The sequence below is a fragment of the Mustela putorius genome, unplaced genomic scaffold (assembly GCF_011764305.1).
Source record: "Mustela putorius furo isolate JIRA1106 unplaced genomic scaffold, ASM1176430v1.1 tig00003899_pilon_pilon_pilon, whole genome shotgun sequence".
Taxonomy (NCBI): domain Eukaryota; kingdom Metazoa; phylum Chordata; class Mammalia; order Carnivora; family Mustelidae; genus Mustela; species Mustela putorius.
Genome location: NW_025422048.1, coordinates 12,557,448 through 12,580,086, shown reverse-complemented (window position 1 = coordinate 12,580,086; position 22,639 = coordinate 12,557,448). Strand labels below are relative to the sequence as shown.

Below are 22,639 nucleotides of genomic sequence, written 5' to 3'. Positions count from 1 at the left end.
CCCATAACTGCATCACTGAGGTACCACAACCTCCTCCTATTTTTCACAGCACTTTTCACCAGTGGAGGTAACATATAATAAACCTGCTTACTTCCACAATTTATTATCTATTTTCCCCACTTCATTAGAATTCAAGCTTCACACTGGCAGGGGTGTTCAAGTGTTTTATTGATGTCAACAGTACCTCGAACACTACCTGGTCCAGAAGCACTGAGTAAATATTTGTTGAATGAATTGACCAAAAGGAGGAACAGTAAAAACTTCCATGACAGCTGAGCTTTGAAACTAATGTAAAATCCAGCAGCAGGATATTGAGGCAGCAGCCGTTCCAGAGGTAGGCTTATGTGAGACCATCCGCATGGACAGAACCTAGACGGCAAATTCACTGAGTTCCAGCAATTGGAGATCCAGTGCTAGGCTCCACTCACTATTCTGAAACTTGTTCATGCTCCAGTAACTCAATTTCTCCACTTCTGTTTTTAACTTCTGAGGAAGGATGAAGTCCACTCCATTACATTTACTTTCTCAGCCTTTCCTTACTTTTAGTAATGCAGGCTACCAGGCCAATGCTCTCCTCAGGTAGTCCCCTGCAGTTAGTCCAAATGAGTCTTTTTAGTCCTTATTTCCATTACATTTAAAACCTTAAATCTTGTGATTTTTTAAGATTTTCTTTTTAAGTAATCTCTACCCCCAACACGGGGCTTGAACCCACAGCCCTGAGATCGGAAGTCACACACACCACCGACTTGAGCCAGTCAGGTGCCCCTTGTGATAGATTTTTTTTTTAAAGATTTTATTTATTTGCCAGAGAGAGAGCACAAACAGAGGAAATGAAAGGCAGAGGGAGAGAAAGAAGCAGGCTCCTGTGGAGAAGAGAGCCCAATGTGGGACTCGATCCCAGGACCCTGAGACCATTACCTGAGCTGAAGGCAGAGGCTTAAACCTCTGAGCCACCCAGGTGCCCCCCGCCTTGTGATAGATTTTTAAAGCAAATCAATTTCTACTTCCCCACCCGCCTCCACAAACTCCGGGCTGTATTTAAATTCCCATGACCTGGGGCGCCTGGGTGGCTCAGTGGGTTAAAGCCTCTGCCTTTGGCTCGGGTCATGATCCCCGAGTCCTGGGATCGAGCCCCACATCAGGCTCTCTACTCGGCAGAGAGCCTGCTTCCTCCTCTCTCTGCCTGCCTCTCTGCCTACTTGTGATCTCTGTCTGTCAAATAAATAAATAAAATCTTTAAAAAAAAAAAAAATTCCCACGACCTGTTCATTGCCCACCCCACTCCCCAGCAGGGGTTGGTCAGAACCCCCTAAGCACTATATTTTGAAGCTGAGTCCCTGCCTTCTGGGTCAAAGGCCATGTTGTTTACCGCATCCAGAGTAAAGAGATCTCAGAAACCTCAGGGGCATGATTCAGTCACTACTGCTTCATCCTCCAAAAACCAGAACAAAGAAGCCAAAAGAAAAGAGCTCCCCGCCTCTTCTCAGTTGCAGTCAAGTTTCCTAACCACCCCAAAAGAGCTGATGGTGTTTCACATACTGCCAGGTGCATGCCCCTCACACTATCGTCTTATCACCGGCCTTGTCCTCTACTATCAACGGCCTGGTTGAAGAAAGAAAGATCGTCCAGGCACATGAGCCAGCGGCCGTCAAGCTCTTGGCGGTTCACAGAGCGCCTGCCCTGTTTCATCCGCACACCAACCCAGCGAGCGGAGCATTATCAACCTCAGTTTACAGGGGACACGCAGGCTTAGGGAGGCTCAAAGACTTGCCAAAGGTCATCCAGTTGGGGAGTCACAGAGCCCAGAAGGGAACCCAAGTTCTCGAAAGAGCGAGCCCTTGCTCTCACCATCACCCCTCCCAGCCTTCAGATCCGGGGCTGTTACTCATTAAACAACAACCGGAAGCTCTCACTTGACAGGGCCTTGTCCCTGGTTGTCTTTGACCCCTACTGTCGGTGGCTTCGCCTGAGCCCAAAGTACACACACACAAGCACCCAAAGGAGGCCTAAATGCGGGATAAAATGACACTCGTTTTAAAGCTATGTCTCAGCAAATGAGTTGCTGTGTAGCTGGCTGCAAGCCCAGACCCTTTCAGTGAAACATCCTAAATAATTCAGATCCGCTGGTCTATAATATAAAGTGCAAATGTAGCTCGTTTTTTAGACCAGTTTGAACATCAATAATAATAAACCAGAGATAACGTATTTTGTTTTCACAGAATTGGAACAAATTGAACTATCTGGGCAAGAGCACAGTGGGTCAAGGGGTTAGAGGGGACAGGGTCTAGTCTTTATGGCAAGCAGATTTTCCAGGGAGGGACTATTTCTGAGAAAGGGATAGGAGCCCTCAGTCAAGAGGAGCTAGACGCGTCCTACTGACCGAGGGTGACAGGTGAGCCACACCTCCCCCTCCTACGAGCAACCTCCCCGCTAGAAGGGGGAAGGGGAAGGTTTGCTCCAAAGTAGGACCGAGAATTAGAAATTTCTCTTTCTTTTCCCCTTTTCTCTTTCTTTCATTGCTGGGCCATCTTGACCTCTTACTCTTGCTGTCCTAGCTCTTATTTTGTCTTCAGGGCTGTTTCTTTTAGCTCCGAGTGTGTACCCGGCACCCTTCTGGTTCTATTCATCCCTTTCTCCAACAGCTTCCTTAGAAGTATGGATGGAGCAGGAGCTGTCAGAAACCAGACTCAAAGCTTCCCTTCTCATCCTGACCCTTCCCCTCTTGCCTGTTTCTTCCTCATGGTTTCCTACCACAGGTGTCTTCTAGGGCTCTCAAGAACTCTGTGAATACAGAAACTTCAGGAAAGGCAGAGAGGAAATACAGCCAATTTACACATAAATAAAGCAGAACTTCAGAACCTTTTCCTTTTCAATTGTTTGTGGGAAAAGTGGTTTCTCACCTGAAACTAATATAGCAGTGTTTTGTCAACTAACAGGAATTAAAATTAAAACTTTTTAAAAAATAAAATAAATTTTAAAAACTACAACTTTAAAAACATTTTTATTAACATGTAATATATTATTTGGCAAATAAAATATAAAATTTTAAAAAATAAAATTTTAAAAAATTACAACTTTAGAAACAATTTTTATCAACATATAATGTATCATTTTGCAAATAAAATATAAAAATAAAAATTTTTTAAATAAAATTTTAAGAACTACAACTTTAAAAACAATTTTTATTAACATATAATGTATTATTTTGCAGATTAAATATAAAAGTAAAATTTTAAAAAAACAAAATGTTAAAAATTACAACTTTAAAGACAATTTTTTATTAACATATAATGTATTATTTCGCCCCGGGGGGCACAGGTGTGTGAATCATCAGGCTTACACATTTCACAGCACTCACCATAGCACATCCTTCCCCAATGTCCACCACCCAGCCAAAAATTTTTTTTAACAAAAAGAAAAGCTGCTTCTCACTTCTCTGACCTAAGTCAGAGACAGCAGAGTCTCTTTTAGCAGGGAGAGACGCTTCTGGCGGCTCTTCCATTGTCTCGAACCATGACTGCATACTATACTTTTAAAAAGTTAATGATACCAGAAGGAAGTAGAGGCATTTGCTCCGAGCTGAGGCTGCCAGTTCTCTGAGGGGAAGCACCATGTGCTCCTCAGCTCGCATGTTCTGCAAGACCTACCGTAGTGGGCCCTGCGTGACACAGAGTTACCAACCGATGAAGTGCTGGGATTTGGTTTAGAACCAACTTGTCATCGTTCTGGAAGAAAGGAATGCAAACCCTTTTCCCCCAGGCACATATAGTCCATGTCTAACCTCGGACTTTCCTCTCCCTCTTCCTCTTCCCTTGGTTGCATAAACTGCCTTCCTCAGAGCAACTTCCTAGGACAGTAGTAGCCTAAGAACCTTTGTTCGGGTTGTTCTTGGAAATTCCGGAAGATGGGGGCAACCCCTAAACAGCAGCGTCAGCAGCTCTGACCCGAAAATCAGGCTCTGCTCCCCAGGAGTCTGTGCACAGAGGCGTTCGAAGCACCTGATTTGCTAATTCAACTTTCTTAACCTATCTCAAAGATGGAGATCAGTGTGAGTCCAATCCGTGTTTGAATGGCGGCGTATGCAAAGATGACATCAATTCCTATGAGTGCTGGTGTCAAGTTGGATTTGAAGGAAAGAACTGTGAAGTAGGTAAGTAACCACTTTTTGATTACTCGTGGTTCCACATTTTCCTGTGGAAGCAGATGAAACCGGAAAGTGCAATATTTATGTATCATAATTTTCTCTTAAAAACATTCTTATTGTGGTAAAGGACACTTAACAGGAGATCTATACTCTTTTTTTAAAGATTTTATTTACTTGAGAGACAGAGGGAGAACACGAGCAAGGGGAGGGGCAGAGGGAAAGGGAGAAGGTGACTCCCCGCTGAGCAGGGAGCCCCACGAAGGGCTGGATCCCAAGAAACCCTGGGATCAGGACCTGAGCCAAAGTCAGACGCTTAGCTTACTGAGCCACCCAGGTGCCCCAGGAGATCTGTACTTGTAACAAATTTTGAAGCTTACAGTACAGCACCTCTCTAGAAGGCCTACATCTTGCATAACTTAAAGTTTATACGGGCTGAACAGCAGCTCCCCCATTTCTCTTTCCCTCGGCCCCTGGCAAGCACAAACGTGTTCTCTGTTTCTATGTGTCTGCCTATTTTCGACACCTCAAATAAGTAGAATCATGCAGTGTTTGTCCTTCTGTGACAGGCTTGTTTCCTTGAGTGTAATGTACTCCAGGTTCATCCGTGCTGTTGCACAGGACAGGGTTTCTTTTTTTTTCAAAAGGCTGAATATTGAACCATGTAAAGCATATACTTTCCAAGCTTATGAACATTCATTTGATCTGTAGTCCTAGTTTCTTGGATGAGTTTAAGAAACCACAGTAAGAGCAACAATAATTAATATATGGCAGCTAATATTAAGGGATAATGATGCTCCCCTCATTTATTAATCCTCAGTATAACCGTAGGCCCTCAGTGCCATTACTGTCTCCATTCTGTGCAGATGAAGAAATTATATAGCTCAGATAGCTCAAAATCACAGAGGCTATCTTTGGTTGGGCCTGAACCTGAACTTTAGTTGGTCTGCCCAAAACCCACACTTCTATCTACAAAATGCAAAGAAAACCAAACTCATAAAATTGTTTGAACTCAGGACTAAATTGTTGTCAACACAGGCAGTGGAAAACAGTGAAATATAGAACTGAGAAATGGCGAGGCCAATTCTCCATCAAACAGGCACTTCTCTGCACACAGTAACCACTTCCCATGTTAAATTTGTTGACAAAAATCGGAGCTCACTCCTGCATTTCACTATGTGGATTACACTGAAAAAGTTACATGGCAAATTTAGGAGCAGGATGCCTCTTTCCTCCTCATAGCCTAGAATATTCTCCCCCCTTGGGATTTTGGCAATTGGAGCAGTAAATCCCCAAGTCCTTCTCCTACTTGCTTATTATTTCTGGATGCAAGATTACTGGTATTATGGTTGTGAAAGGCACACCATGCTAATGACAGAGTCTCCCTCTCTCTCCTGAAACTCCAGATGAATGGAGATGCTATTCTAGGGAAAGAATTTAACAGCACAGGCTACCTGACTAAGGGCGAAGAGTAGAAAACTGGCAGACCTCTATATATTAAGACTTTCCAACAATGCACCCGACACAGATGAAAGAGGCATAAAACAAAATGAAACTCAGCAGCGGCAGCTGTCCTACAGGGTAAGGAAAAAAGTCACCTGTAATGTTGTTCAGAAATCTTTTGGGGACTAAAGAGGACCCCACTGATCATCTCCCTTTGAGAGCTAAAAGACAAAAAGAAAATAGAAGATAACAAAAGGAAAAGGTGGCAGTGTAATAACATTTAAAAAGAAAGAAAAGAACGGATACAGGTGGGTGAACCGGTACCCCCCCACCCGCATTCTCTCAGATTTCCCAGCATGGGGGCAAACCAGCACCTCTGTTGCCTTTCCTGTGGGTGTGGTAACTCGTGCAAGATCTCTGCAGTGCTACTTCCCTCTGGAAGGCTCCAATTTCAAATTCAGATTTCCGTAGATCAATCTGATCCTGCTATTATGGAAACCGAGGGGATCTTTGGAGTCGTTACTCGTTATCAGCTTAAATAACATAGCCATTGGAGCTGAGGGAATGAATTACCTCAATTAGTCTCAGTTCAAAACCAAGGGCACATTGTAGTAGAGCGTAAATGAAAATAGTGTTTAGTGAGGTGTCTGGCGGCCTCAGTGGGTAGAGTGATGTGAGTTCAAGCCCCACGGTGGGTGCAGAACTTACTTTTAAAAAAATAAACAAAATGAAATAAAATTAGGAGCAATTGTTTAAAAATCGTGTTGAGCCTTAAATATTTCTAAATGTCTTTAGTTTAAATGAAGACACTCTAATGGAGGAGAATTGCCCTGAGGAATGTAATATAAGCAGAGAATTTCTATAACAGGGTTTGCTTCCCGTGCGAGGCTGCACAGCACAGCAGAAGTAAGTCTACAGCGGCCTCGGGTTCCGCACACTTGGGTCTGGGAAGGGCTCTGCTGATGCCCTTGCTTTGACCACCGTATCTGGCCTCTAGGGAGCCTCGCTCTCCCCCAGCATCCCTGATCCAGGTTGAGAAAAATCCTCTAGGTACAGTTGGTTCAGAGACAGAGTGGGAATTCTCCCAAAAATCCTTTATCTCAGACAAGGGGAAAGCAGAAGCATGTACAAAATCCCATGTAAGCTGTTGCTTCAAACTGATCAGCAGACTGACCTCAAAGGCTGCTAGATGACACAGTTTACAGAGCGTCGATACCCCAAATTTCTTGCCTCACCCTTGTCTTGGAAAAAAAAAAAAAGTGGGGGCCACGGAGATTTCCATTGTTCGTCGGGCTCCTCTCTGGGAGAAAGAGGTACAAACGCTCAAGGCCTGTTCTCTAGTTAAAAGAATAACAATGGATTGGCCACTGCGTCCCTGTGGTTAGAATAATGACCACTGTGGGTCCTCATTTACACATCAGGTCTGAGACCTTGCCAGACAGATCAAGGTCTGTAAGAACTTGGGTCATTCCTGTCCCGTCTAAAAAGCACAAGAGGCATCTACCCACAGGAAAAATCACAAGCACATAAACACTTTTTACACTTTGCTGACACATTGTTGTAGACATCACACTTATTTACTGAGTATTGCTGTGGGCTGGAGAAAAGAAAATATCTTGAGTTTAGCTAATTACCAGCATATTCTATAGTAAGCTGGTCAAATAGAACATCTTTTGTTTGAGCTTTGGTGTTCACATGACGGAATATATAAGGAAAGATGAAGGCAGAGTCAAAGAAAGCAGAGCAGGATAACTTTGGTAGTAGGCCTGAGAAGAATTAGAAAGAGGTGTTTGGGCTAACATGAAGGGAAAAAAGAGCAGATGCTTTGAGAGGCTCGACAGATATTCCAGACACAGAGACCGGCCTTGGGACTAGGGAGAACCCACACCCAACACAATGCCAGACATTTAAATGCTCAATAAAACACTGATGAATGAGTCCCATAGTGACTGTTCCTTAGATCCTGGATGACGAACCTCCCCCGTGAAACTCCGTGTGCTACTATTCTACTTCCAGAATCTTGAGTCCTTTCTCTGAGAGCAAAAGACTGCTGATTGGACGGCAATATTTCACACTGCACACACAATCCAAACCAGGAAGAAAAATGACGAATGAGGAAAATGACAGACAGGTCTCAGAACTTAGCCAAGGACAAAAATCAGAATTGGGAAAACCACCCTGAGTTTATTCATTCCCACGGCACGTGCCCTGAACCCCGGCAGGCTGCACCTACCACCTACCTCTGGTAACTGACCACAATCTCATATCGACTGAACACCTTCTACAGGTGGTATCTGATCCTGCTGAACACTTGAGTATTGCTTTGTAACAACAAAGTGATAGCCAATAACATGAAAAGAGCCAGGGATGTAATCACCATGAGTAAGGAGAAAGGTCTTTCAAAAATAAATACGAAGGACCAAGTGCCATCTTTTTGGATCACGCCTTTAATAGATTATTGGCAGCACAGGTTAAAGCTTAGGGAGGTTCCTTTGCCTACCTGGCAACAGTTGATTTGCCTCCCCTTAATTCCTGAAGTAACAGTAAGGAACATGAGCAAATTATTACATTAACCAATGTTAGCCCATGTAAAATAGCATTTGAAAATTGAGATCTGACACTCAAAAATCCATAATATACTCCAAAACCATGTAGTCGCTCTGTTAGCCTGGATTCCCCCGGGGAGGGAAAAAAGAGTCTATGACTCGAACTTATTTATGAGGTTGTGCAAGCCTAGGGAGCAAGAGTAAGGGACAGGGGTGTGAGGCAGTGAGGAGAGGAGAACTGATCATAGAAGTCATCTCTCCTCGTGTGCAGCTGATCACTCAATCTCCTGAGACTGTTTCCCAAGGAGCCACAGGAGCTGGCCTCAGGACATTCCCTCTGGGAAGGGAGAGAGTGAGAGAATTTGTGTCTCTCAGTGGTCAGAAGTTTAGCCCAGGGGCCATTAACTTCCCCCACCACCACATCTCCAAGCTGTACTCGCGGGGGCTGATGCATGGGGACGCGACATCCCTTGCTTCGGCATCAACAGGGAAGCACCAAGGTCAGAGGGGAGAGGCACACAGTGCAGATAGGAGCTGAGGCAACCCAAGGCTGCACCCCTTTGAGTCAGAAGTCAGATGCAGTTACACTGTTGGTGGGAATGCAAGTTGGTGCAGCCTCCTTGGAGAACAGTGTGGAGATTCCTCAAGAAATTAAAAATAGAGCTTCCCTATGACCCTGCCATTGCACTCCTGGGTGTCTACCCCAAAGATACAGATGTCGTGAAAAGAAGGGCCATCTGTACCCCAATGTTTATAGCAGCAATGGCCATGGTCGCCAAACTGTGGAAAGAACCAAGATGCCCTTCAACGGATAAATGGATAAGGAAGATGTGGTCCATATACACTATGGAGTATTATGCCTCCATCAGAAAGGACGAATACCCAACTTTTGTAGCAACATGGATGGGACTGGAAGAGATTATGCTGAGTGAAATAAGTCCAGCAGAGAGAGTCAATTATCATATGGCTTCACTTATTTGTGGAGCATAACAAATAACATGGAGGACATGGGGAGTTAGAGAGGAGAAGAGAGTTGGGGGAAATTGGAAGGGGAGGTGAACCATGAGAGACTATGGACTCTGAAAAACAATCTGAGGGCTTTGAAGGGGCAGGGGGTGGGAGGTCGGGGTACCAGGTGGTGGGTATTAGAGAGGGCACGGACTGCATGGAGCACTGGGTGTGGTGCAAAAATAATGAATACTGTTATGCTGAACATAAATAAAAAATAAATTAAAAATTTAAAAAAAAAAAGAAGTCAGATGCAGAGCAGATGGCCACAGCGCCAGCAAAGACACTGTGTGGCTGGGAGGAACTGAGGAACTAAGGAACACAGCAGGCGTCTAATATAGAGTCATGCTTTTTCAAACCTTCCATGTCCTCACTACACTGACAAGTGAGCGTTTCTCTTGAAAGTGGTACTGCTGTTGAACAGCTAGGTGAGGGGGACGGCATCTCCTATCCATGGTGTCCCTGTGCTGCTCTAGAGACAGAAACAGGCCCAAGAGCAGACAGAGCCCTGTTCCTCTTAACTCAGCAGGTCTCTGCTGGCCAGCCCTGAACCATGCTACCTCCTGTTATGGAGACCGCACATGAGAAACAAAGGGAAAACACAGTCATTAAAAAATACGAAATAAGATGGCAGGAATGAACCAAATAGATCAGAAGTCAGAGTTCATGTGAACCGGGGTTAATGGCAATTTTCAGTCTGGAGTTAAAAATCTAACTGTATGCTGTTGACAAAAGAGGTACCTAGAATAAAATTACACCAGGAGGCTAAAATAAAGGGATGTAAAAAGATCTTCAGGTAAATGGTAACAAAAAGAAACTGGTGAAGTGATCTTAACATCAGGCAAAATAGAATCCAAGACAAAAAGGATCACAAGAGACAAAGAACACCACTTTGTGTTAATAAGGGAGATCATACCAGAAAGTAAAGAAACACATAATGTGTTTGGCATTTAGCCCCCTTAAGGGACCTGATTTCATTCTCTAATGTTGATATAAACCTACCGCAGCCAGTTTCAAGTGTGCTTAGATAAATTGGCTTATATTAAAGCCATGAACTTCAGTGGGGTGCCTGGGTGGCTCAAGCAGTTAACTCTTGATTTCCGCTCAGGTCATGATGTCAGGGTCACGAGATCAAGCCCAGTACTGGCTCCACACTCAGCAGGAAGTCTGCTCGAGATTTTTTCTCTCCTCCTCTAAAATAAATAAACAAATCTAAAAAAAAAATTGTGGGGGTACCTGGGTGGTTCAGTCAGTTCAGCATCTATCTGCCTTCAGCTCAGGTCATGATCCCGGGGTCCTGGGATCGAGCCCCGCATCGGGCTCCCTTCTCAGCGGGGAGCCTGCTTCTCCCTCTCCCTCTGCCCCCCTTCTTCTCTGCTCCTTCTCTCGTTCTCTCTCTCAAATCAATCAATAAAACATTAAAAAACCTACAAACTTCTATTCAGCAAAATACACTATTTTAGGACAAAAAAGGCAAGTCAGAGTGGGAGAAGAAACCAGCAAAAAATATGTCCAAGAACTGGAACCCTCAGGCACTGACGGTGGGAATTTAAATTTGTACAAGTATTTCAGAAAACTGCTTGGCAGTATCTACTAAACCTGAACATATGACCCAGTAATTGCACTCATAAGTATATACCCAGGACTCACGCATATATTATCAAAAGATCTGTATTAAGAACGTTCATTATAGCATTACACTTAAGAGCCAAAAACTAGAAACTCAACTCAAATATTCATCAACAGTAAAATGGATAAAAACAGAAATATTTACACCATGGAATACTACCCAGCATGCAAATGAACCACTGCTGTACAAAAAACATGGATAAAACTCACAAAGCATTCAATGAAAGACACCGACGAGTGCATATGGCAAGCTTCTATTTATATAAGGTTCATGAACAGGCAAAATTTACTCTTAGAATCTGTTAACGGATGGTAAGTTTGGAAAGGAGGACCAGTATGGGGCTGGAAGGGGACACGGGGAGAACTTCTGGGATGGGAATAATGGCCCATCCATTGATTAGTTTAAACAGGTGCACACACTTGGCTAAAATTCACCCTGAAGTTTTGAGGGACATCCCTGAATATATATTATCCTTTCATAAACAGCTTCTTAAAATTGCAGTCCAAGATTTAGCAAAAGTAGAACACCCAAACCTTCAGTTTATGCCAAATCAAATATATTGCTGCCATTTTTATGCCTTATTAAGAATTTTATCTTTCCTTCCACTCTTAGCTCGAGGCTCCCAAGCTTCTCTCCATGAATGCCCCGTGCTTATGTGTGACCTATACGTGAGTCAGTGGCTTCTGGCACTCTTGAGAAATACACGTGGAAATGATGCTACTTCTGTTTATTTTGCTCTCTTTCAGATGTAACATGCAACATTAAGAATGGCAGATGCAACCAGTTTTGTAAACTGGGCCCCGATAACAAGGTGGTTTGCTCCTGTACCACGGGGTACAAACTTGCGGAAGACCGGAGGTCCTGTGAACCAGCAGGTCAAAATCTAAATCAGTTGTTTTTTGTTTGTTTTTTAAGCCTGGGGAGAGCCATCCTCCAAATCTATATTTGAAACTGGAGGGCATTCTAGCTAGCCTACCTACTTTTATAACCCTTATTCGTGTCTACTTCCTTTTGAGATCACTGAAAAGATCAGTAGCTTGAATTGGATAACTTGCCAAATGGCATCGCCATTTTAAATAGAAACTCTGTAACTGTCCTCAGTCTGAAATCTTTTCTGGGTCCATTTTGTTTTCTGGCTTTTAGATCACGAAGCAATCAATTTGCATGATTTCTGTATATCTGTAATTCATCAAGTCCAATTACGGTAGTAATTCCAGGCTATAAAAGATACATAAAGGATTGACTGATAGGCTTCTAATACAAGGGATGGTGAATGTTAAGCCTGATTCTGCTGGGGTGTGGCTAGCTTACTCTGAGAAGGTTATTTCCAATCCTTGGGTCTCCGCCTGAGTTTACACAGGGCTGAGTTTACACACTTGGCATCCAAATAGTTCCGACAGCCATCTATTTCAGGTTGTGCCAGTCTGACCAACACAGTCTGTACAGCCGTGGACAAAACAATGTTTCCCAGTCATGTCAACCAGGCCAGCATGTTGACAGCTGACTGGGACATTCCGAACTTCTCCACTCCACACACATATTGCTTGTCTCGGAAATGAAAGCAATAGAAACTTTGATAAAACACACACACACACACACACACACAACAGTAGGTTCCGCAAGATCAATTACATTTGATAAATGAGGGGCCTTTTTGAAGCAAACTAGATATAATTTCTTTTGCATTTGCAAAGCCTGGTATTAACTTGGTACATTAAATCATGCATCATTCCTCTGTAACTGGGTTCGATACCTATCTCACCAAAGCACCCGGCAGAGGAAATTAAAGAAAGGACCAGAAGCCACGAGTATACATGCCACTGCAGCTAAAAGAATCTAATGCTGCATGTTTCACAGCCAGCCCAGCTCCGGAGAAGAAGATCTATATGTTTTAACCTTCAAAATCTAACTTCCAGTGTAGACAGATGGCATAGTAGCTAAGCTCTTATAAGCCCTTCTATGTTAGAAAAAAAAAAAGAAAAAAGGATTGCGAACCATCTCGAACTATTAAGTAGGCCAAACCTAAAATAAGCTTTCCTGCCTTTCAATAGTAATGGTCCCTTTCCTCTGGCATTGTTGATGATATATATTTATACATAAGTATTTTGAACTAATTTCCTGTTTTCCCAACCACATGCTGTCTTCATGATACTTTGCTGCAGCTGGTTGTTATAGAACTGTCTGTTATAAGGAATGTGGCTAGAAGCAAAGTGAGAAATGAAAATGAAACGTAAGGTGACTTTGCTTGACTACAAATTTCCGTTCAGGTTCGCCCCAACATAGCAGGAGATGATTTCTTGCCCTTAGGAAATGAACTGACCCAAGGTAAAAAGGTGGCCAGTTCCCAGGAGGATGTGGCTGTGATAATCACATTAATAATTTCCTTGGTTAGAGGTTTGTGGGTTTTTTTAAGTTTAAGTCACACCCAATGTGGGACTCAAACTCACGACCCAAACACCAAGAGCTGCGTGCTCTTCCAACTGAACCAGCCAGGCGCCCCCCACTTCATTTATTCAGTTAATACTTAACCGAATTAAATAGTTAAATCATGATTTCTTCCCAGCGTATCCCTAAATCCACCTTAGAGACTAGATGGCATTCTAGTCTACGGAAAAAAGCCTGGTTCCCAATAAAGCAACAGAAACCCCATTTACCTAACTCTAAAGTTAAAGTTATGGGGCACCAGTCATCAGAATCCCATTTAAGGACAGTACTTGGGAGTAAGACTTCTTAGTAAAGGAAAAAAAAATCATTAGACTTTATAAAACTTACAAAATTTGATCCTGGAACACCTATTCTATTTCCGTAAAGATGATGGATTCCTGAGCCAAATGTTCTTTTCATGAAGGGTTTGAAAACTTTCCATGAAAATAATGCAATTAACCTTTTAGTTTGAGACTATATTCATTGATTAGATTTTTTAAATATTGATGGGCCTGCTTCTCAGAAGTGACAAGGACAGGCCTCATTCTCGATTTCTGTAAAACATGCTCTGCTTGCCAATGAAGAATATTAGAATGCTAAATTTCCTTTCCCATGTTTCTAGTGCCGTTTCCATGTGGAAGAGTTTCTGTCCCACACATTTCTACGACACGCACCCGTGCTGAAACTTTTTTTTCCAATATGGACTATGAAAATTTCACTGAAGTGGAAAAAACTTCTGAGAACCTTACCCAACCGCTCAACGACCTCACTCGAGTTGTTGGTGGGAAAGATGCCAAACCAGGTCAATTCCCTTGGCAGGTACTCTCTATTAATGGTGTGTCAAAACTGGAGCCCACAGGGCAAGGGACAAGCCAGGCGGGGGCCGGGACGTGGGCACTAGACAGGCCTGTTGGGGTGGAGGAAGCATTTAGGTAAGTTTCAATACTAAGCACTACGAAGAAGCCGTCAGTGGTGGGGAGCTAGTGAGAGAGAAGTCCAAGGACAGCAACCGTACAAGGTCAAGGAGAGCCTACCACCAAGGAAAGCAGAGCAGGATTCCAGGCATGCAAGTGGGAGGCCCGGAAGTGAGGTCACAGATACGGGAGTTCAGGGCACTACTGCAGCTCATGGGAGAACTGGTGAGAGAAAGTCTCTAGGTCCAGAGAAATTGGATTATTTTGAAAGGATTTTTTTTTTACTTATTTATTTGAGAAAGAGGGAGAGAGAGAGATTATGAGCATGGGGGCAGGGTAGAGGGAGAAGTAGGTGCCCCGCTGAGCAGGGAGCCTGATGTGGGACTGGATCCCAGGACCCTGGGATCATGACCTGAGCTGAAGGTAGATGCTTAACCCACTGAGCCACCCAGGTGCCCTTGAAGGGATTTTTAAACGGAGTCACATAGGAAGGAGTAAAGCAAGAACTGGGTTACTGGAACTAGGGCCTGAAATAGGGGCTTGGTCCAAGGCTCAAAGTGGGCTAGCATCAGAATCACGTGAAAACTTGTTTGCAATGCAGATTTTCGTGCTGTAGCCCAATGACCTACTGAGGCACAATCTCTGGGGGGGGGGGGTGCAGCAACTCATGTGCTAGTTACCAAGCCCTTTGGGTGATTTTGATGCATATACTACAAATTGGAACTAAAGGAACCAAACACCAAACAGTAAACTCATGGTACCCACATTTCTAGTTGCACATCTTCTCCAGCTGTGATCTGCAAACAACCCACATGCGAATCACCTGTGCACATTTCTGATCTAACAACCAAGAGCTAGATTTGTACGTAGCAAAACTTATCCTTGACCCTACAGCTAAAGTCTGAGCATTTCTATCTGAGAGAAGTGGGCCCCAGAGCCCAGGAGCCAGGCTGGTCCTTATATAAAGTGGTTCTGTCCAATCACATAACTGCTAACCACACGTAGATACTTAAATCTAAACAACTGCCATCAAGTAAAATTAAAAACTCATCTCAGGCACACCTGCCACATTTCAAGTGCACAACAGCCACATATGTCCCGGGGCCATGGTACTGGACAGCACAGGCACAGAACACTGCCATCATTGCGGGGAGTTCTACTGGATGGTGCTTGTAATGGGTTAATCTAACTCAAAACTCCCTAGTAGCCATGGTCCTATGATTTTGTGGCAATTCAAGATGCTTTGCTCCAAAATATTATCTCTACGGAGGTCTGAATTTTTGCCATCAGGTACCAGTAGCATCAAGGACTTTTCAGTCATCAAACCAGTAATAATTTAAGCCAGGATCAGGTAAATGTCCCAGGTTTAACACCACTGGAATTCTCTGAAACTATGTATCTATTCAGGATTCTTCAGAATGCTTGACATTTTCCAACATAATGGGTCTTAAGATATTGAACACTTGCCTCAGAGGTAGGGATTCGCACGGACATTGTAAAGAATGCTAGTGAAGGGTGGCAGGCCATCACAACCAAGACTACTATTTTCTGTTCTTTTACCTTGGCCTTACCTTTTTTAAAGAGTTCATTTATTTGAAAGAGAGAGAGTCAGACAGACAGACAAACAGACACAAGTGGGAAGGCGAGGCAGAGAAAGAGGGAGAAGCAGACTCCCTGCTGAGCAGGAAGCCCGATGTGGGACTTGATCCCAGAACCCCGGAATCAAGACCTGAGCTGAAGGCAGACACTTAACCACTGAGCCACCCACATGCCCCACCTTGGATTTGCTTTTAAGAATACTTGTCAGAGGGCACCTGTGTGGCTCGGTCTATTAAGCATCTGCCTTCCGCTCAGTTCATGATCCCAAGGTCCTGGGATCAAGTCCCACGTCAGGCTCTCTGTTCAGCAGAGTCTGCTTTTCCCTCTGACCCTCTCGTGCTCTCTCTCTCTCTCTCTAATAAATAAAATCTTTTAAAAAAAAGAATATTTGCTGGACTTGATCTTACAGCCACCAAAATACACTGTGTGTTCCTTGGTACCCCCTCTATCCCGTACCCAGGCATCCCACCAGCACTGCTCCCCTCACCCACCATGACTTCTTCCTTCACTCATCCACATCTCTGCTCTCTTTCATGACTCCTTGTAAGAATGATCTTCCCCATTGACCTTTCCTTGAACAATCACTACTGGATTCAGCCACTCTAATTATGCTTTCATTCTATTTAACATCCATGTATCTAATTCTATCTAATTTTACTATTTGTGTTTTCGCACATTCTTATTCATTATGTATCCAACTTCCAGGGATAGGTGGTTGGAACAAAAGATCCTACTTTATAGTAATTATTTTCCTCAGGATTGTGGGACATAAAGCAGTCCCTAGAGCGGGAAGGATCCGCAAAGCCACGGGTGTTTTATTACCTAAAAGATGACTTCTCTTTAAAAAAAAAAAAAAAAAAAAGAAACAAAAGAAACAAACAAAGAAAAACCCAGGATTAAAACAATATCCCAGGATGCTTCCATTGTGGGCTTAGCTTTGTCCCCTTGTCAACCCAGAAATGAAATTGGCAGACACACTCAAATAATAGCTAAAGGGGGGGGTATAAAGTCTCAATTTAGTCATATAATCTCTCCATTTTCCACCCACCCCCTTTAAGCCAGATGCTTGCCAATGTTTTAAGAAATCAAGTCTTTCCAAATGGAAATTTTAGTAACTCTAGCAAGCTGGGGTTTTTTTCTTTTAAGTAGAAGAAACTGTTAGATTATGGTTGCAGGTGTACTGGTAAGGAAGAAGATATAAAAGATACACATTTGAAATCTTTTCATGTCATCTTCATTGCACACTTACATAGTACATCTATTAACTCTTTCCCATCATGCCTAGCTAAGACCACTTGGAATGTTCGAGACCACTCATGCACACGTTGACTCCCTAGTCCATCCACATGAAATAGGATTGAGTGACTGTAGAGGCACAAAGCACTAACTTGAAGTCTTTTTCAAAGGTGTAGAGCTGAGCTCCTTTCTAGAACACTTGAGAAAGACCTTACCATCGTTCTGCAGTTTCCTTCTCACCCCAGGGCTGTCTCTCCACACCCACCTCCACCCACTGTCTCAGAAAAGGTTACTAGTTTTCAAAAGCAGGAGATAAACTTAAGTGTACAAAAGTCACTTTCAAAGACGCAACAGGAGATAAACCAGAGTCTGTCCTTTGTGGATGGGCCAGCGGCACATCCCCCACTCCTGTGCAAGGTGGAAGTGCTTGATTTGATTGCCGGCTAGACGGCAACACACTTGCTGTAGCCAAGGCGTAAGGAGAAAGCCAAGCATCAGCTGGGGTTTCCACGGCCCAAATAGGTCTACAGCTCGGGAACACGAAACAGCTCAGTAATACCACCCAGAAAGGATTCCCAATTCCCTGCTTCCTGAAAAGGGTAGGGGGCAGGGGATAAAGCGACTCCGTGGGTGAACAAATCGCACAGAGAACACAGAGAGGTCGCTTTCATCTGGAGTAATGAACAGCGTCAAGCTGGAGAGGCTTCGTGCGCTAAGGAAAAGGTTTTAGTTAGCTGTTGGCAAGAGCTAAGGGGCCACGGGGAAGGGAGAGGGCGGCTTTTGCTTTGAGGGTTTATGGGTGAAAGTCAGAGGCGGACAAGCAGATTCTGGGCCCGGTTAAGAAAAGCCTCTCCAACCCCAGAGTCGGTGACGGGGGCTGCGCGGCTTTTGGGGGAAAACTCGGGTTTTGTTCACGTGAAGAGCTGGCGACGCCCCCCAGCCTGGTAAACCCGTGGGGGGTGTCGAGGGCCCTGGTTCACCTGGTGGGACAGTAGGGCAGGCTGGCGGACCTCTGCCACTGCAGCCAGGTTTGGGACCCTAAGAAGTGAGGCTCACCTGGCCCCCAGCTCAAGCGTGGCCGTGGCCGTGGCCGTGGCCGCCTTCAGTCCTTACCTTGACCGAGGGCTTTCCCTTCCGCTTCTGGGCTGGAGGTGAAACCGCACTGGGTCCGCCCCCTGCCCCGGGGCGTTCCCATAATCCCCTCCGGGTTCCAGCCCGGCCAGCCCCACCCCAGACCCCTATAGGTCAAAGGCACCGGGGATGTGCCTGACCTCTAACCTCCCTGCGGGGGGGCGGGAAATGGCGGGGGCGTGAGGCCAGTTTCCTTCATTTTCCCACCAGCGGGGGGGTTCAGAGCCTCTAGAGAGCTCAGGGAGAGGGGACAGGGACCCTGCTGGGACACTTCAGGAGCCGGGAGAGGAAGCTGGAGAGTGAAGCGCAGGGCACAGGGAGAGAAAGGATAGTTTCCAGAGTCACTATTAATTATCCTTAGAGCGGAAAACAAAAACAGGACTCAAATTTTATACTACATAGGGAAGCCATGAAAACCTTTGAACATTAGAGAAAAGGGAAATCAAAACACCTGTACTACGAGACCACCTTCATCAACAGTTTAAAAGAGAAATTTGAGAAAGCAACACCATGTTTTGGCTTTCTAAAGCTTTAATTTGGTTTTGGTCCCTTGCCTTTGATCCTGTTGGCCAATAATTCTGGGCTTGAGCAAACTTGCCCCAAGAGCTCCTCCCGCACGTTCTGTTCTGGGCTTGGATCGACATGTCCGGCCTTGAATGTGAAGTACCTGGTCTTTCTATTTTCTGTTTCATCATGGACCTCAACTCTGTATTAGCCATAGTTATTCTACATTTAATAATCTGGAGATAATTTTACCGGATTAAAAAAAATAGAATACAATAGAAGCCATCGGTGAATTAAGCTTCCCTTAAACTTTATATTAGGTTGTATCACATACAATTGCCAATATGCAACCGTTTCAACCAGCAAAATGTCTTGAGAAGCTGTCTGTCTATTCCGTATTCTGTTCTTGACGTAAAGAATCTTTAAAACCTCTCAACATTTTCCCCAGTCTCAGCTTTCCTCAGTTTAGGCCTGAAGCCATCCTTATATGTACCCAAGGCCTTGACCTGGAGGGCTATCCACACATACCCCACCCTTTCCATCAGATTAAGACACACCCGTATGGAAGACAGCACACAGTTACCCTATGTATGAATTAGAACTTTTTCTTTTTCTCCCTTTACATTGGAAAGGGGGTGGACTGGGAGAAAGATTTTATATGAGGGGTCTAAGACTATAGACACGTCTTGACCTGGAAAAAGTAACCCCCAAATGATAAAGTTTCAATTAAGAGAAACAAAAACATGACATACGTAATCTCACCTGGCCCCACAAAACTATTTTGGACAGAACATTTAGACTATTCTTCTCTAAGGTGGATTGATGAAAGCTATTTCAAGGATGAGTGTAGCTAACCATTAAAAACCGAAAATTCAAAAGAAAATGAGCATCCCCTCCGTGCCCAGAAAAATGAAGTCGGACCAATGGCTGGGTGAGTCACACCAGTGGGCATAACAAGCTGTACATTGTGCAGAAATGGTTTTGCTTTTTATATGACAGAATGAGTGTGCAAACAGGAAAAAAGATGTCATTGGAAAGCTGGAGGTGGCTACTAGAGAGAAGAGTTTACTGAAAATCACAGGAGAAGGCCAGATTCAAGTTAAAGGTTAGGAAGAGAATAGCAGGGGGACAGCTAGTGCTCTGCGGTGGCATTATCAATGAAGAGCGTCAGAAGAGCTATGTGAGTGTCTGCTTTGTAGAGGGATGTGGGTGAGTTTGGTGGGCATCTGTGTATGTGTCTGAAAGAGAGAAAACAGGCTCCTATTAGCATAGGACAAACATGAAAAGGGTTGACAGATCAGAACTTGGATGCCTTGCTCAGAACATATGCTTTCCCGTTTTTCCCTTCATTTTCCAAAGTGATGTCTTACAAGAACTTGTCCTTGGCCAAGCAGACAGCTCATCCCCAAATAGCTCATATTTAGATAGCTGTGATCCTGCGGTAGCCAAGCAAACATTCCAAAATCTAGTCATTTGTAATATCTTTAAATGCAAATATATTTTAGGGCTTTTTCTTGGCAAAGATGTTTGCTAAAATTTCTAATACCAATCAGAGATTGGCAAAAAACAAAAAACAAAAAACACCACCAACAACAACAACAGTCTTCAGGCTCAAAAAAACGCAATCCTATTTCTCAGCCATCCACCAGAAAGGAATAGAAGCTCTAGGCAGCAAGTCTTTGCCAGGAGTCAGACAAGCTACATCATAGTCTCTGTGCCCAGGGGCCGTGGATATCATTCAGTCTGGCCTAACTAACCCATTAGGCTGAGAGATGTCAACTTACCTCTGTGGAACTTCTCACCACCTCCCTGGGATGGATTCTCGACCTCCCGCTCCCTTGTCACCTGGTTCGTTGGCCAGGCCTGCCTCCTCCTCCCCATACATGCCCAATGGTCCCTGCCACCCTCAGCTCATGCATGGTATGTTGGCATATCCCCCTCAGCCATCATCGTCACCCTCCTCCTGCACCAGCACAGGGAGGGTTGAGGTTGGGTGTACACACTCTGTGCCGTTTGGGGACGGGGCATGGCTACATAGCATCTTAGGTGTGTGTCGCAGCTCATTTGGAGGGTGGATGGTGGGGCCAAGCCTCTTGCCCACCTCCATTGCAGGTGCTGAGCACGTCCCGCCAAGGAAGCTGTAATCCCTTGGGAATCACGCCTCCACTGGTGGTTGGTGCCCTGGGCCAGCGAGAAGGGCCGATTGACTTACCTTCCTGTGCTGTGACATGGGACTGCTTGCTAGGAGGGGGACCTTGCATGCCAAATCACAGGGGGCAGCTCCTGGGCACCCCTTAGTGTCTGTACTCTCCCAGCAAATAGCCCCGAGGCCTGAAAAAGCATGACATGAAGTAGTAACATTAAAAACACCATGGGGGCACCTGGGTGGCTCAATCAGTTAAGCAGCTGACTCTTGATCTCAGCTCAGGTCTTGATCTCAGGGTTGTGGGTTCAAGTCCCATGTCAGGCTCCACACTGGACATAGAGCCTACTTAAAAAAATAAAATAACCCCTTGGGGTGCCTCGGTGGCTCAGTCGGTTAAGCATCTGCCTTCGGCTCAGGTGCTGATCTCGGGGTCCTGGGATGGAACCCCATGTCAGGCTCCCCGCTTCGCGAGGAGTCTGCTTGTCCCTCCCCCTCCCCTCTACCCCTCCCCCTACTCATGCTTTCTCTCTCTCTCTCTCTCTCTCCCCTTTCTCTCAAATACATAAAATAAAATCTTTAAAAAAAATAAATAATAATAATAATTTAAAAAAAAACCCATGACAGATTGCAAGAGACCACAGAGGAAAGAAAAAGAATTGTATTTAAATATTTTCAATGGCACGTTTTTTCCTGGCTTTTGAACAAGGGGTCCCACATTTTCACTTTTGACTGAGCCCCACAAATAATGTGGCCAGCTCTGTGTAGATGGAGCACTTTTGAAACATAAAGGTCATGAAGCCTTGGAAATTCAGAAACAGAATTTCTCAAACTTAATTATGCATAAGGATTTTCTGGAGATCTTCACTTCCTCCAGTCACACCCACCAAATATTCTGATTATTTGCCGGGACGGAGGGCGGGGGGGCCTCCAAATCTGGATTTTACAAGCATCCTGATGACTCTACTGCCATTGGCCCACCAACCGCACCTGGAAACACGCTGTGCTCTTAGGAGCATACACTCTGAAGGCCAAAGGCCGGCAGACGAGGCTTTGCATCGTCCCCTCCTAACTTGCCTCCTCTAGAGCTTCACCACTGACCTTAAAGGAGTTAATGTACGTATCTAAACCTTGGTTTGCTCATCTGTAAATGGGCCTATTAATATCACTCCACACAGTGTTGTAGTAAATGTACATAAGACTTAGCACAGTGATTAGTCCATAGTAAGCGATCAATAAATGTTCAAAAAAATTCAGAATGACTGTTAAGTCTGGATGATGGCAGCTACACAGGTGTTTATTATGTTATTATGTGGTTTTCCTATATTTTTACATAAAGTATTTATTTATTTACATATACTTGTACAAAAAACAACAGCCAGAAAATGAGAAAGTAAAGTTGGAAAAGGGGTCAGGGCCACCTGGGTGGCTCAGTCTTTAAGCATCTGCCTTGGGTCGGGGTCATGATCCCAGGGTCCTGGGATCGAGCCCCGCATAGGGTTCCCTGCTTGGCAGGAGGCCTGCTTTTCCCTCTCCCACTCCCCCTGCTTGTGTTCCCTCTCTCACTCTCTCTCTGTCAAATAAATAAATAAAATCTTAGAAAAGGAAAGAAAAGCAAAGGGGCTCAGAGGCTTGCTGTGAGTCCGCCCCAGAGTCCTCCAGGTAGGAGGCTGATGCTTGACTGTCTAGGACTTAGTAGGTGTTCAGTAAATTGAATTCAAGGCAAAAAGAATCTTCACTAGAATATGCACCAAGGACCTTCCCAGACTCACACTTGAGGCCATTGATCACTTTTTTTTGAGAAACGGATTTATAGTGTGAGACGAGGTGTGCTTTAGAAAAAGAGCAGGAGCTCCAAAGAGCTAATCGGCTCCCGCATAAGGTTTAACAAATGTTCAGTGCGCCCTCTAGTGTCCATAC

At 44.5% G+C, this 22,639-nt stretch overlaps 1 protein-coding gene across 1 annotated transcript in view; it reads left to right on the top strand.

Annotated features, from left to right (window-relative positions):
* Positions 1 to 22,639, top strand: part of F9 (coagulation factor IX) — a 32,718-nt gene that overhangs the window by 6,773 nt on the left and 3,306 nt on the right. Inside the window, exons 4-6 of the mRNA XM_004773642.3 lie at positions 4,037 to 4,150; positions 11,515 to 11,643; positions 13,815 to 14,011. Of these exons, the coding sequence (XP_004773699.2) occupies positions 4,037 to 4,150; positions 11,515 to 11,643; positions 13,815 to 14,011 (440 nt within the window). The remainder of the gene's footprint in view (positions 1 to 4,036; positions 4,151 to 11,514; positions 11,644 to 13,814; positions 14,012 to 22,639) is intronic.